The sequence below is a fragment of the Ursus arctos genome, unplaced genomic scaffold, assembly GCF_023065955.2.
Source record: "Ursus arctos isolate Adak ecotype North America unplaced genomic scaffold, UrsArc2.0 scaffold_14, whole genome shotgun sequence".
NCBI classification, from domain to species: Eukaryota; Metazoa; Chordata; class Mammalia; order Carnivora; family Ursidae; genus Ursus; species Ursus arctos.
Window position 1 is genome coordinate 26,843,588 of NW_026622808.1, and position 12,860 is coordinate 26,856,447.

At 56.6% G+C, this 12,860-nt stretch overlaps 1 protein-coding gene across 13 annotated transcripts in view; it reads right to left on the reverse strand.

Moving 5' to 3' along the window:
• Positions 1-1,316: 1,316 nt before the first annotated feature.
• The window catches only part of EPS15L1 (epidermal growth factor receptor pathway substrate 15 like 1), a 94,082-nt gene continuing 82,538 nt past the window's right edge, over positions 1,317-12,860 (reverse strand). For 5 of the 13 annotated variants that reach the window (XM_026500426.4, XM_026500424.4, XM_057311596.1 and 2 more), the window contains 2 exons: positions 6,811-7,016; positions 1,317-1,928 (listed from right to left, as the gene is read on the reverse strand). In XM_026500426.4, coding sequence (XP_026356211.1) covers positions 1,782-1,928; positions 6,811-7,016 — 353 coding nt within the window. In that variant the 3' untranslated portion in view covers positions 1,317-1,781. Of the gene's footprint in view, positions 1,929-6,623; positions 7,017-12,860 lie in introns of those variants that run through there. The other 8 variants (XM_044384760.3, XM_044384761.3, XM_044384759.3 and 5 more) reach the window with 4 other exon arrangements.

A 12,860-nucleotide genomic window follows, 5' to 3' on the forward strand; every position in this document is an offset into this window, starting at 1 on the left:
CCCAGCAGGAGGAAAACGCCAGACAAGCCAAACCCAGGGCCACACCAGGAGACACCTCCCGGCGCCCTCCACACTGGCGCGGTCAGCAAGAACGCTGCTGCGAGACCCCCTCCGCCCCGAGGGGGCTAAGGAGGCGAGACAACTATATATATGGTGGGGACCTGAGACAAAAATAGGTAAAAACACTGAATAAAGGGTGACCTTTAATAGTAACTTCTCAATATTGGTTCATGAATTCTAACAAACGTGCCATATTAACGTAAGATGTTAACCACAGCGGAAACAGTGCGGATTCATGGGAACCCCTTTGTATTCTCTTTGTGATCTTTTTCTGCAAATCTGAAACTGCGCCTAAAACGTCAAGTTTATTAACATGTAAAAACGAGTTTGTAAAGCCCCGTCACGGGATGATTCCCTGCCCACGAGAAAGCCTGTGAGGTCAGGCGGCGGCGAGGCAGCATGCTGGGGGCAGGGGGTAGGCCGCCCGCCTTGGCTGCGGAAGGGGGGCTGCCAGAGATCTTGGCCCAGAGGCCCAGCACACACGCTGAAAAAGCTTTCCCAAAGAAGGGTCTCAGAAGCCGGCACCACCAGAAGGCGCTGGGGCCGGGTCCCCTGAGATGACACATCAAGGCGGATCCCGACGCGGACACTCTGGGCCTGTTTAGTCCTGGCGCCCCCGTCTCATCCCTTTCTGAACCTGCACGGGCTGGCGGTCGGTGGCTCTCTGCCGCCGTTTGGTTCCCAGGCGGTGTGCACTCTGGCTGCTCAGATTCGGAAGACTTATCACCTTTACCTTCGAAAAGTTGGCCTGGGGCTGTCTCGTGTCCCTGGGGACTGTGAGAAGCAAAGCTGGGGGCAGATCTGCAATGTCCTCAGCAGCTCCTGAGGTCGTCCCCACAGTTATGCCCAAGCTTCTGGAATGTTCTGGGGGAATTCAGCTGCATCCTAGTGGAAAACTCTTCCGCCTCCCAGTTCTGACAACGGGTTTCACGGTGCAGGACCGCCCAGCGGCCTCGCCCCCTACGTAGACCAGGCCTCAGGGAACAGTGCAGGAATCTTCCTTCAAATTGCAGGCCTTGCTCTAGTGACGGTGAGGTTACAATCATTTCAGAAACATTCTGCCTCCTGGAGTGACGGGGTGACCCCTAGAAACTTCCCAAATAGGCTCTGTGGCCCTAGAAGCCACTCAAACACTTAAGATGGAAACAAGAAGGTTCCACCTGGTTTTCCACCCCGAGGGGCTCGTTCACCTAAACCACATGTGAATGTTAATGAGAAGAAAGTACTGTTTAAATGAAAGGGAGAAAAGAAGATCGTTTTGTATTAAAATATTTTATATTAATCATTCAAACTTAATTTTATACAACGAATGCATACATCGCCCAGATGTCTGTCTCGGGAGGGAGATCGGGGCGGCGGGGTGTGGGTGTGCCCGGGCGCCGGTAGGAGCAGGAGATGAAAGGCAAGGAGTCGCCGCGCTTCCTCTACTCGTCCTGTGCTCCAGGCGGAGGGAGACCCGGCGCTGCCACTCGACAGGGACGTCACCGCGGAGAGTGGGATCTGCGGCAGCAACACCTCTCTGCCGGGCGAGCCCCCAGAGCCCGAGGCCCTCTGACCAGCGAGTCCTTGACATAACAGTGGCTGTGGCATGTCACAACGTGAACGGGGACCACTGCGAGCGTGTGTGTGTGTGTGTGTGTGTGTGTGTACAGACTGGAGTGTTCTTTCGCAGAACTGCCCGCGGCCGCCCCGCCTGCGCGCTCGGGACCGGGGCCGGGCCCCTAGGCGGCGGGCATGTCAGCTTTGCTGAGCGCGATGGCCAGCTCCAGGTCCTCCTGCTCCTGCCGCCGCAGCCGCGCCAGCCTCTCCTGCTCCGCCTTCTCGCTCTCCCGCTTGGCCCAGGCCAGCTGCTGCTCCTCATTGCCAAACTGCAAAGGAAAATGGAGGTTGGGTTACTTGGCCCGGGAGCTGCAACCTGCCACTTGGGGGTGGGGGCCAGAGCACGAGGACGCCCATCGCGTGCTGTCGGGGTGCAGGGAAATGCAATGCTGGGGTGCACTGGGCGGGGGGTGGCAGGGGTTGGGGGGCTGCCTGGTGTGCACGCGAAAACCAGGAAACGCCAGAAGCCTGTGTCTTGGTTGAGAGCGGGGAGGGGACACGCAGCACCCCAGTCCTGACCCACAGTCTCATGCACCGAGAAACAGGGCTGAGTCTGACCCTAGCTACCACCTCGGACCTCAGAGAAACTAGCCGCCCGGCCCTACGCAGGGAACCACAGCAGGCAACGCTAGGCATCCGTTTGGGGACACAGAGGGTTCCCGCACGTCTCTGGGTCGGAGTCTCTGAGGCTTCGCCAGGGTGTGAGGGAGGAGCCCCCGCTCAGCCTCCTCTCCAGGCACGGCAGGGGCGTCTGTGAAGGCGGCCATGGAGCAGAGGTCAGCTGAACCGAGGAGCTCAAACAGCAAACCTACAAGGCCTGGGCCTCGATGACAGGCCGATGACACCAGCAGGTGGGAGGCGCTGGGGCCGGAGAGTTCTGGCACGCGCATGGCCCTGCATTTCAAACGTGCGCAGACGACATGGTCTTGAAATGTGACATGGCAACCCCAAGCTCTGGGCCCGCTGGGGCCACCTCGTACTTGAACTTTTACAGGAGCCCTGGCATTTACACTGCCAATCCGTCCAGGAGTTCTTGAGGTCTTTTTCCAAAAAGTCCAATTGAAAAACCAGGGAGGAAACTGTTTTGATACCAAGATGGGTGGTTTCAAACCATTCAAGGTACCTTAGCTCTATGAAAGAAAAGCAAAGCTAGATCTCACAGGCGCTTCCCCCGGTGTGGGTCTCTGGTACCCCCACAGGCCCCGGTCACATGCCCGACACCCCCAAGCAAAGCCGCGGCCTGTCCACGGGCTTGGCCTCCCTTCGCGTCTCTCTTCTTGGCACTGGCTCTGCCGGGTCTCTGCTAAGCATTGGATGACACCAAAGAAAGAGGCAGGCCAGTCCTCTGAAAGGTGCCCCTTGGGAGCAGACACACAGATAATCCCGATCTGACACAGGCTTCGTGGAGGCCTGTACAGACCCCAGCGGGAGCACCAGGGAAGCAAGCACGACAGAAATTCAGGGCTCATTCTTCACACGTGTACTGAGCCTGAGTGACAACCTGGGAGGTCAGCTCCTGCGACAGGTGGGGATGCGGAGGCCTTGGGAGAGGGGAGGTGGCTGCAGAGCCTGGCCCCCAACACGCTGGACTTTCCCTCTGGGTCTGGGTGGAGGGGGGCGGGGGTGGTCAGCCACAGCGGCAGAGTTGGGGCAACAGGGCACCCTTGTGAGTGCGGCGCTGGGTGGGGGTGCCGAGCACCCAAGCCTGGTGTTGCCGGAACAGAGCACGGGATGGGAGGAGCTGCAAGGGGCTTGTGTGCAGGTGTGGTGGGGGTTGGGGGCGGTGGGCACAGGTGCGGGGTCAGCATGAAGAGCCTTCCCCAAGAAGAAAGGCTGAGTCCCAGTTTCTTAAAGAAACTACCCAGAAAAACATTCTGGGCCGATGGGTCTTGAGGTAGGACTCCCTGGAATCTGGTCCCTACCCTGCCTGTTTCCACCCCCCATCACAGAAAGCCTCCACCCCCGCACTCTCTGGGGAATTTTCCAACACCTCATCAGGAGAAAAACAAGGAAAAACCCACAAATACTGGCAGAAACAGCTTCCCAGTGCTGCTGACAGCAGCGGGAGGGGACAGCGTGGCTGACAGGGACCTCGTCCTCTGTCAGCCCAGAGGAAGGGAGGGTGGGGGCTGACAAGTAATGGCCAGGGTGACCCAGCCACAGCCTGGAAGCCAGGCCAGGAGGGGCAAGCATTAGCAGAGGCCAGGAGGCTGCACCAAGATTCCCGCCTGGCCCCAGAGTCTCCGGATGTCCCTGCAGAGCCCCCTGCTCAAGGGGTCCCCATTTTCAAATGAAATGTGCTGGCAGGAACATTCCAGATGCCTTCAGAGCACGCCGGGCTGGGGCCGGCTTCTGGATCCCGTCTGGAGACTCGCACCTCGCATGCGGTTTGCACGCACTTGAGCAGGCTGGACCGTGGTGTCCGAGAGAGGATCTGGAGGACGAGGGTTGCTCCGTCCGGGCTGCCGATCAGCCTCCAACCAGCAGAAGAGCTCCTCCCGGCCCCGGTGGAGACCCCTCGACGAGGCCACTCTGGTCCTCCGACCCACGTGCACCATGACGGCCAGAACCTGGGGCGCCTGTGGGTGCAGCCGCCACTCCAGGAACGGCAGGTGACTCCTGCTTCACCCTTGCACCATCCTGGAGCTGAGACAGAGGGCACAGAACGCCGCCTCCCGCGGCATCTCCCGGGTGCAGGGCGGACGCCAGGCGGTTTTCCTTCAGCAGCCTCTGGGCAGAAATCCGGGGTTCAGATGGCTGCGCACACTCGGGCACCCGGGGCCACTCCTCACTGGGGCCTGCGCGTCGGTCCACACCCGCCCCGTACTGCACAGGGCCTCGCAGCCACCTCCCGCTGGCTCGCTCCTGCTGCTGCGAGGGATGCATCCAGTTGGTCCGATGACGCCTGACGCGGCACATCCCTCCTGAGTCGCTCTGCACTTAATGCAGACTTCCGAAGAAAAAAGCCGTTTTGCTACCCTATAAAGGCTACTTCCTAATAAACACATTTGCCCGAGACAGAAAGTCTTGTTTTTAAAGAAATCTCGGAGACGTTTCCTGTGAACGGCTACAAGCACAAGTAACGCATTGATGGAAACTCGGGGCTCGTAAATGAGAGGCTTCCGGAGGGGCAGAGCCAGGGCGCCAATGGGAGACTGCCCACGCGTGTGCCATCGGCTTCCCTGAATTCCAGCACGGGCCACGCTACTTCCACACGGCTGACAGCATGTCCTGGGGCACTCGAGAACATCCGCGCCCAAGAAGTCGCAGTGCCAGACCTCTCAGCGTTTCCTGGGGGAAACGGAAGCACACAGCCTGGAGGACCCAACTCTGGCCTGTCCTGAGTTAGCACAAACCTCCAAGGTCCAGCAAACCAGAAACCACTGGACAACAGTCTGGGTCCCCGGATGTCACAAAAATGCAAAGACATCCTGAGTGCCCTGAGGTGGGACAGGCTGACCATTTTTGGACTATGGTATGACCGAAGGGGACAAACCAAGCCAGTCAGGTGTTCTGCCTCTCCCACACTCCATCCCCTCAGAGGGGCCAAATCACTCTGTCGGGTGTTTCCTCTGGAAAAACTGGGGCATCCGAAGAGGGAAAAGTAATTTTAAACAAAGAACAGCAGGGCTACAAACAAGGATGATTCAATACTAGGGATGTTTCTGGAATGACCAGAAATATCGGCCCAATGATAGCTTAAAACCTCAGGGTTTTGTTTGTTTGTTTGTTTTTTAATATTCTCCCCCAAGCAGCAATCGGGTGGTAGTGGGGTGGAGGGGGGGAGCAGGGCACAGAAACAGATCATGCATTTCAGAAAGAGAACAGTCATTTCTCCAAATTCCCAATCACATCTACTTATCCCTCTTCCTTACCCAAAACAGAGTACCTGAAGCCTGCGTGAATAGCTCTCTTTTTCTCATCGGCATTTGATATTTCTTCCCCCACCAAAACACAAATGCAGTACTATTCAAGAAACTGTAGATAAAGCGGGTTTTGTTTTTGGCTTTTATTAATACCACTGCCGTTTGGACACATCCACAGTGTGCACCGGCTGTCCACAAAATCGAGCTCACTGCCGTCGTAAAACATTTACAGGTTGCCAAGAGCCGGGACCGGGCCAGCGTCCTGGGCAACTGCGGTGAAGCCGCGGGACAGCCGTGCACGAGGTGGAACTGAAGCGAGTCAGGCGCTCGCTGGCACTGACAGGGCAGAGCTGGTTTTAAGACAGATATTCTAGGAGCCGGAGCGTCTATTAAACAACGCATCTCGCACTGAACCAGGAAACAAAGTACTCTGCAAATTCAAATGTAAAAACAGTGCACCACAGACGGTGAAACCAATTCTGGGAAGACAACATCTGACTTCTCTGAGAACAAGGTTCTTGGTACTGAGGAAGGTACTGGAAACACCCCCAAGTGACAGCGTTCTGCAATCCAGAATCTTTTTTGCACACCAAGAAACAACGGCCAGGCTTTCCAGATCCTGGGATTAGCTTCTAAAAAGGCACTTCACCACTTTGCTAAATGGCTCCGCGAGGGTTTTGGTTTTGGTTTTGGTTTGGCAAGGGGAAAGGCCTTCAGAGCAGTTGTTCTAGGCTGGATTTCTTCCCGTCGTAACTCGGAACTGAAATAAGTTCTAAAAAACCAAATTGCTCTTCCTCTGCATGCCCTGCCTGGGTCCTTCAATCCTTACTTGCTGCTCAAAACGCCCTGGGGTGGGCCTATCACAACTCTTGCACAAAGACCCTTCTGGGGACAGTGAAACCCTAATGGCTCTTTGGCAATCTCGTGTGCGTACTTCGGAAGCGTTTGACACTTCAGCTTCCAAAAATTCCATGAACACCACGGCCTCCGGGCCACGGAAACGACACAGAGCCTAGCAGGAAGGACAGAAAGGGGCACACTTGGCCGCCCTGCTGGAAGAAAGCATGCCCTGATCACAGAGTATCCAAACTGCAGCTCTTTTTCTTTTTTTATTGAGAAACTGTTTTTCTTACAGAAAACAGCAGTACAGAATAAATAACACAAGGGATAGCATAGAGGTACCGGGAGACAGAAGCCAGGTTTGCCGTTTCAAAGAGACAAAAAAGAACCCCAAAGAAGCTGCAAGCGGAGGGTGGAGGGGTGACGCGCAGGGAACTCAACTTACAGAGGTGAAGTCTGCAAAGCCCAAGGAAGAGGCTTTAGAAGGTTTAGCTGAAGAGGAGGGAGCAAATGGATCTTTTCCACTAAACGGGTCCCCAAACCCCTTTTTATTTTGGAACGGGTCACTGCTGTCAGCCCCGAGTGGCTGGAATGGATCGGGGGGCTCGGGAAAGTCTGCAGAACCAAGCTGGCTTACAGGTGTACTTTTACCTGGAAAGTTTAGGAGAAAAAAAAAAAGGAGAAAAGAAAAAAAAAAAAAGAAATACAAGTTACTGACCATGGACAGAACAGAGTCCTGACTGAGGAGGCTGGCGAGCGCTCACGGGGACACCCTCTCCCTCTTTGGAAAGGGCTGGAATGCCACTCGCTGATGGGATAGATCCCAGGGGAATCCTGGATGGATCTCACTTTATTCTCACCTTATCCCGGAGGCTTCATGGGTTTGTGGGCGATACAAGAAACCACTTCAGACAAGCCCCTCCCTTCCCCACCCTACACAGCTAAAATGTACTGTCTTTACCAAGTTTACATGCAGACATGTTTCAAAGTGACTCATTTTAGTGGCAACATATTTACTATCACACTGAGTTAAAAAAAAAAAAGTCATGGCTGAGCAGAAAAATACACTGCAAGCTTCTAACAATAAAGAAATGGGGAGGAGGTGGTATTTGCAATTAAAAGGGGGGACGAGTTTCACCATATGGGACAGAGTTAGCATTGGTTGTGAGGGTCTGGCCTCTGCCGTCCTGAGGTTTACATCTGTTCTTAGCTCCCGCTTCTGCCCTTTGGTGCTGGGGGCTCCAAGGGCAGGGTTTGAGCCTTTCCAGGACGCCTGGGTCCTAGCAAGGCCAATCTCAACCGGATGTGTGTGGGATAGATGTGTTCAGAATTAGAGGGAACCTGGGGCATGAGACCACGCTTGGGGCTGTGGCCTGAGGGCAGGAAGCTTCTCCTAACAAGTCCTGCCAATGTGGCGGAATGTTCCACTAGGAATCAGGGGCCTCTCCAGGCCTGCCCACCAGCACTTGATGAACCTTCAGGATCCGCCAGTTTTGTAGGCCAGGTTCCTGCCTGATGCCACTCATTTGCCCGTTGGGGGAACTAGGAATGTGATGTTCAATTTAGTCCAAGCAGCTCTGTGTCCAAGCCCCAGGTCAGAGACTAGAGGATACTTAACATAATTCTAATTTGTCAGTCCATCTGCTTATGTTTACTCTTGCAATTTCAAAGCTGATATGCACCAAGAACCCACAAGCCAAGGGCCACGTTCCACACACAACCTTGGACCTTTAGCTGAACATCCAGAAAATGCCCCCAGCCCTGAGCAGCACCCCCAGTACCCCCATGCAGCACCTGAGCCTGGGACACCTGCCCTCCTCACCCAGCCAGCCTCTGCCACAGCACCTGGCAGCGAGAGTGTACCCGTCCATCCATCTCCACGCCCAGCTCTTAGAAGCATCCTCTCTGATGCCCTGTTTCTATGGGCCCCCAGCTGTCCCTAAGAGCTCTGAGGCCACAGCCTGCCTCCACTTCTTTCAGCTCCAAGACCTCAACGAGGACAAGTCCCTCAGCCCCAGCTAGCCTCGGTTTCCTGTGCGTGAAGTGGGAATGAAGAGGCAGGGGTCAGACGAGGCGGCCAATGAGCGCCGCTCCTTATACGCGCACAGACCCCTGGAGCAGCACGGCTCACGCCCCACCCTGAGGCTGCCCTGGCATCCCACACTGCACTGGGTGCTGCCCTTCTCGGTCACACTGCCTGCCCCGGGCAGTACCAGTAGGACTCGCAGGAACCGAGAACGGGGGAGGGGGGAGGGGCAGGCTGGAGCATAGGTCTGCTCTCCCTGGGGCCTCACATTGATTCATAGGCAGACGTGGGGCCCAAGGATGGGTGGGCCCTATGAGCTAGAAGGGTCCACGGAAAGCCTTTGCCAAAGCCCCTGGGTGTGTCCCCGACACAGGTCACCGGACTATTCCCCAGAAGGGTAGTGCTAAGTCCACCATGCAACAGGACTTCTCTCTCCCACAGCACCTGACTTGTCAAAGTGAAGGCCTGGGGGTGCCCCCCCACTTTCTGTACTGGTCGAGTCTCTATGGTAGGTCCGTCCTCCACTATCCGTGACAGAGCCCAGACCTTCAAACCGTCCGTCCAGCACCAAATGCTCCCCCCATGCCATCCTTGCTAATGTGAGCTCTCCCACCTCCTTCTTACCCTGGACCTCAGGCCCCCCAGGGCTGCAGAGAACAGGGTGCTCTGGGGGCCCGCCACAGCTTCCCAGTTTGTTCCACCGGCCTGGAAGATGGGCCTCCCCCACGGCCGCCACACACAGCCAGTCAACTCCCTGGCCCAAGGGAGGAGCCGACAGGTGAATCAAGGCCTCCCTGGCCCCCAGAACTGTGTGAAGAGGAGACAGCTGTCAGGCAAGGCCAGCCCAGCAGCTTGCAGACTCCAGGCTATCCACCGAACAACAATGGGGTCGTTCCAGTGGCCGCTCCCCCTCTTGGCTTCCTGCCCCGAAAGGCCATCCCCACCCAGCAAAGTGGCTTTTTAACATAGAACTGATCCCCACGCTGCTTAGACATCCCAAAGGCTCAAGGCTGCCCTAGGAATACCCACCCGCCTTGTCCACCTGCCCCCTGCCCCAGCACCGCGGCTGCCTTCTGCCCTGCCCAGCTCCGGCCTTAGCGCTTGCTGCTCCCAGGCTCGGGAGGCCCTTCCTCTTGTGGGTGCCACACGCTCAGAGGCTGTCCCTCCCCACTTCTGGCTGAGACGCCTCCCTATCTGCCGCTCTGCAGCTCTTGCGACATTGTCCCTAGGTCACAGGTGTATTTTTACTCTCCCTAGAGTGTACGCTCTGTGGGGTTGTCCCCGCCGCCCGCTGTCCACAGCTGTGTCCCCTGCTGAGCACAGCCCCCCCCCCCCCCCCCCCGCTTAAACTCCCTGCTGAACAAAGCTTTCCACCGTGCAAGCTCCCCCGCCCCGAGCCCTGCCTCGGGCCCATGCTTCCCTCACCTCATGGCGACTCCCAAAGGCCCCGCAACCCACGCCAAACTCTTCCCAACCTCAGCCCCCGCCAGCCCTCCAGGGCCTGAGTGGCACCTCCTTCCCTGGGAAACCCCCAACTCAGGATTTTTTTCTGGCTGGTTCCTCTGCCCAGGATGTACTCCCGTCCCCCCGGCACCTGTGTCTAACTCTTCCAGCCCAGCCCCGGGACAAGCCAGATCCACCCCCTGGAAAACGGGGAGCAGCACAGCAACCCCCCCACCTTGTTCTCAGACTCCGTTTCCAAATCCACGAGAAGGGGTTATTACAGGTTGAACTGCATCCCCCACACATTCATGATGTCGTCTTCATCCCCAGCACCTCACACCGTGACCGTGTTTGGATACGGGGTCCTTGAAATGGTAGTTGAGTTAAAATGAGGTCCTGTGGGTGGGCCCTAGTCCAATAAGACTGGTGATTTTATAACAGGAGGAGGCTAGGACACAGACACGCAGAGAGAAGAGGATGTGAAGAGACAAGAAGATGGCCCACCACCAGCCAAGGAGAGAGGCTCCAGAAGGAAGCAGCCTTGCTAACACCCCGACCTTGGACCTCCAGCCCCCAGAGCCGTGAGACTAGGCTACGCTTCTGTTTGTTTATGCCGCCCAGCCTGTGGTCCTGCTCGGAAGCCCAAGCTCGCTCACACAGGGTCAGGAGAAGGCCGCCCTGCGTGGCTGCCAGAGCCATCACCAAGAGGAGGGGTCGACCCATGACGGGCTGCCTGCTTTCGTGCATCAAGTCGTACTGGCACGCCAAGCACTCGTGTGCCCTCTCTGGCGGCTTTCGTGCCACACCACCAGAGCTGAGCAGCTGGGAAAATGGAAGGCCCGCAGGGGCACGAAGAGCGACTCCAGCCTTTCACAGACCCGCGCGTACCTGTGACGGCGGAGCAGGCACCCAGCTCAGGCACCTGCCAGGGGGCAAGCATATCACATGCTACTGCCAGGTGATCAGTCCCTTCTGGGAGACGGAAGGACGCTCCAGGCCCCAGGGAGGAGGCCTCTGGGCCCCCACAAGGAAACCGAGGACCCGACTACAGCTCTCTGCTCTGACACAGCCACTTAGAAGCTCTGTGTGTGGCACGGTGGCACTCACAGCCTCCGGATGAGGGCGCCTCTCCATCCCACCTCCTCAAACCCCCCTCTGTACCCTCCTTCCCCACGGTGGAGCAGTGCCACGTGCCAGGTGCCACCCCCAAGAGAAGATGCACAGCCCCAGAAGAGACCCCCGTGGAGTGTACCAGGAGGCTGACTCCACCGCGCCTTCCACACCCCACACCCCACACGGCGGAACCATCCGAGGTTTGATCGCGGGTACACGTGTTTCCGAATAAAGCCCGCTCTGGGGGCTCCTGGAGCACCCACAGCCCTTCCAGGGCCCTCATCTGCACACATAGCCAGTATGCACAAGGACCTTCAAGGCCACAAGCAGGGGTGCCACGGGGGACAGCATCCTGACAGTTGGGGGACAGGCTCAGGTTGCATGGGGAAGGGAAGCTGACCTCAGCCTGCACGGTCCTCATGGCCTGGCCACCCTCAGCCTCCTTCCCATGGCCACTTCCACTGTCCTGACCACCCATGGCATCCAGCCTGGCATAGCCTCGCCCCTCCCCGGCAGACCCTCCCCCACACGGCTCCCCAATGCCTTGTCCACCTCCCACGGCACCAGCCTTTCCTGCTTCGGCCTCCGGCACACGTGAAGGCCAGTTCCTTGTAGGTGGGGCTCAGCAACCACTGACGAAGTAAGTCCTGGTAGGGGGTGTCCTCGTGGGCCAGTTGCTGCCATACGAGAGCCACAGGACTGTCCCAAGGGACCGAGGCCCTTTCGGGGAACCTCTCTGGTGAGCTAGGAAAGAGTAAGATGTCTGGCTTCCCTCCTTTGCAAGAAAGAGCAACATTTACTGGGACACTTTGGGCTGATTTTTTTTTTTAATCAAAAACTAACATGACAATGGACCAAACAGCAAAAATTCGAATACAGGAAAAAATAAAGAGCTGCTGGGGATGGGCTGAAAATCTCAGGGCATGGCACAGCTCCTAGTTCAGCAGTAATTCCAGGTGGACAGCTGCTTGATTTCTCAGAGCATTTCTTGCAGGGTCTGGTCCAGAGGGCAGGTTATCTGAGCAGGGATAAAGGGGTCAGCTGACCCTAGCCCAGCCCCAAGGGCGAGCACAACGGTCCGAATGTTCAAAGGTATCGCCCACTTCTGTGCTCTTTCCTTCTTTTAAATTGGGAACATCTCCCCACCCTGGTTTGGGTTTGTTGTGGTTTTTACATTGCTTTTGGGGGTGGTGGTTAAGAATCCAGCCTGCTAGGATTTCAAGCTGAGGTTTCTGACAAGCCAAGAGGTGATCGGGGAGATGAAAAGTGTCATTCACACCAAAACTGCTGGGGCCTGGTCTTGCTCCGTTGCCGAAACCGTTGTTATTTAGAAATCATGACTGTGTTAATATGAAACCAGGGCACATCAACTGCTCTTGATTTCAGAGGGGAAAAAAAGAAACAGAACGTTTTTTTTCTCAGTTGTCTGTTTTTGTGCTTTGGCACAGAGGCTGACTTACTGGACCTGACACGTGCAACATCAGTGGCATCCCTGGCTTGGCCTGACACTGTGCTGGTGACCGGAGGCTTTCGGCCAAGGAACGCGCTCCATGACAGCCCTCGGTCCAAGCTTCCTACCCCGCAGCCGCATTTATTTTTAGCAGCTGCACTTTTAAAACATTCTGGGTGTAGTTCCTGCTTTTTATGTAACCGCTTCTGCTAACGCCTTAATCGTTTTTCCGATTTTCTGAGGTGTAGTTTATCTTGAGCGTGACAAAGTCATTTTCGGCTACCTCCGTGGCCCTGAGCGAACTCACTGCCATTTGTGCTTTTCGCGGCTCCAGGTACCGTGAGTAAGGAAAGACGTGGACCGTGGCACGTGTCAGAGAAGGCAGTGATAATCGGTATTTAAGAACTGCTGTAAGAGCTACTGCGGGTGATTCCCGGCACGTGCCATGCGGCAGGTGTGGCAC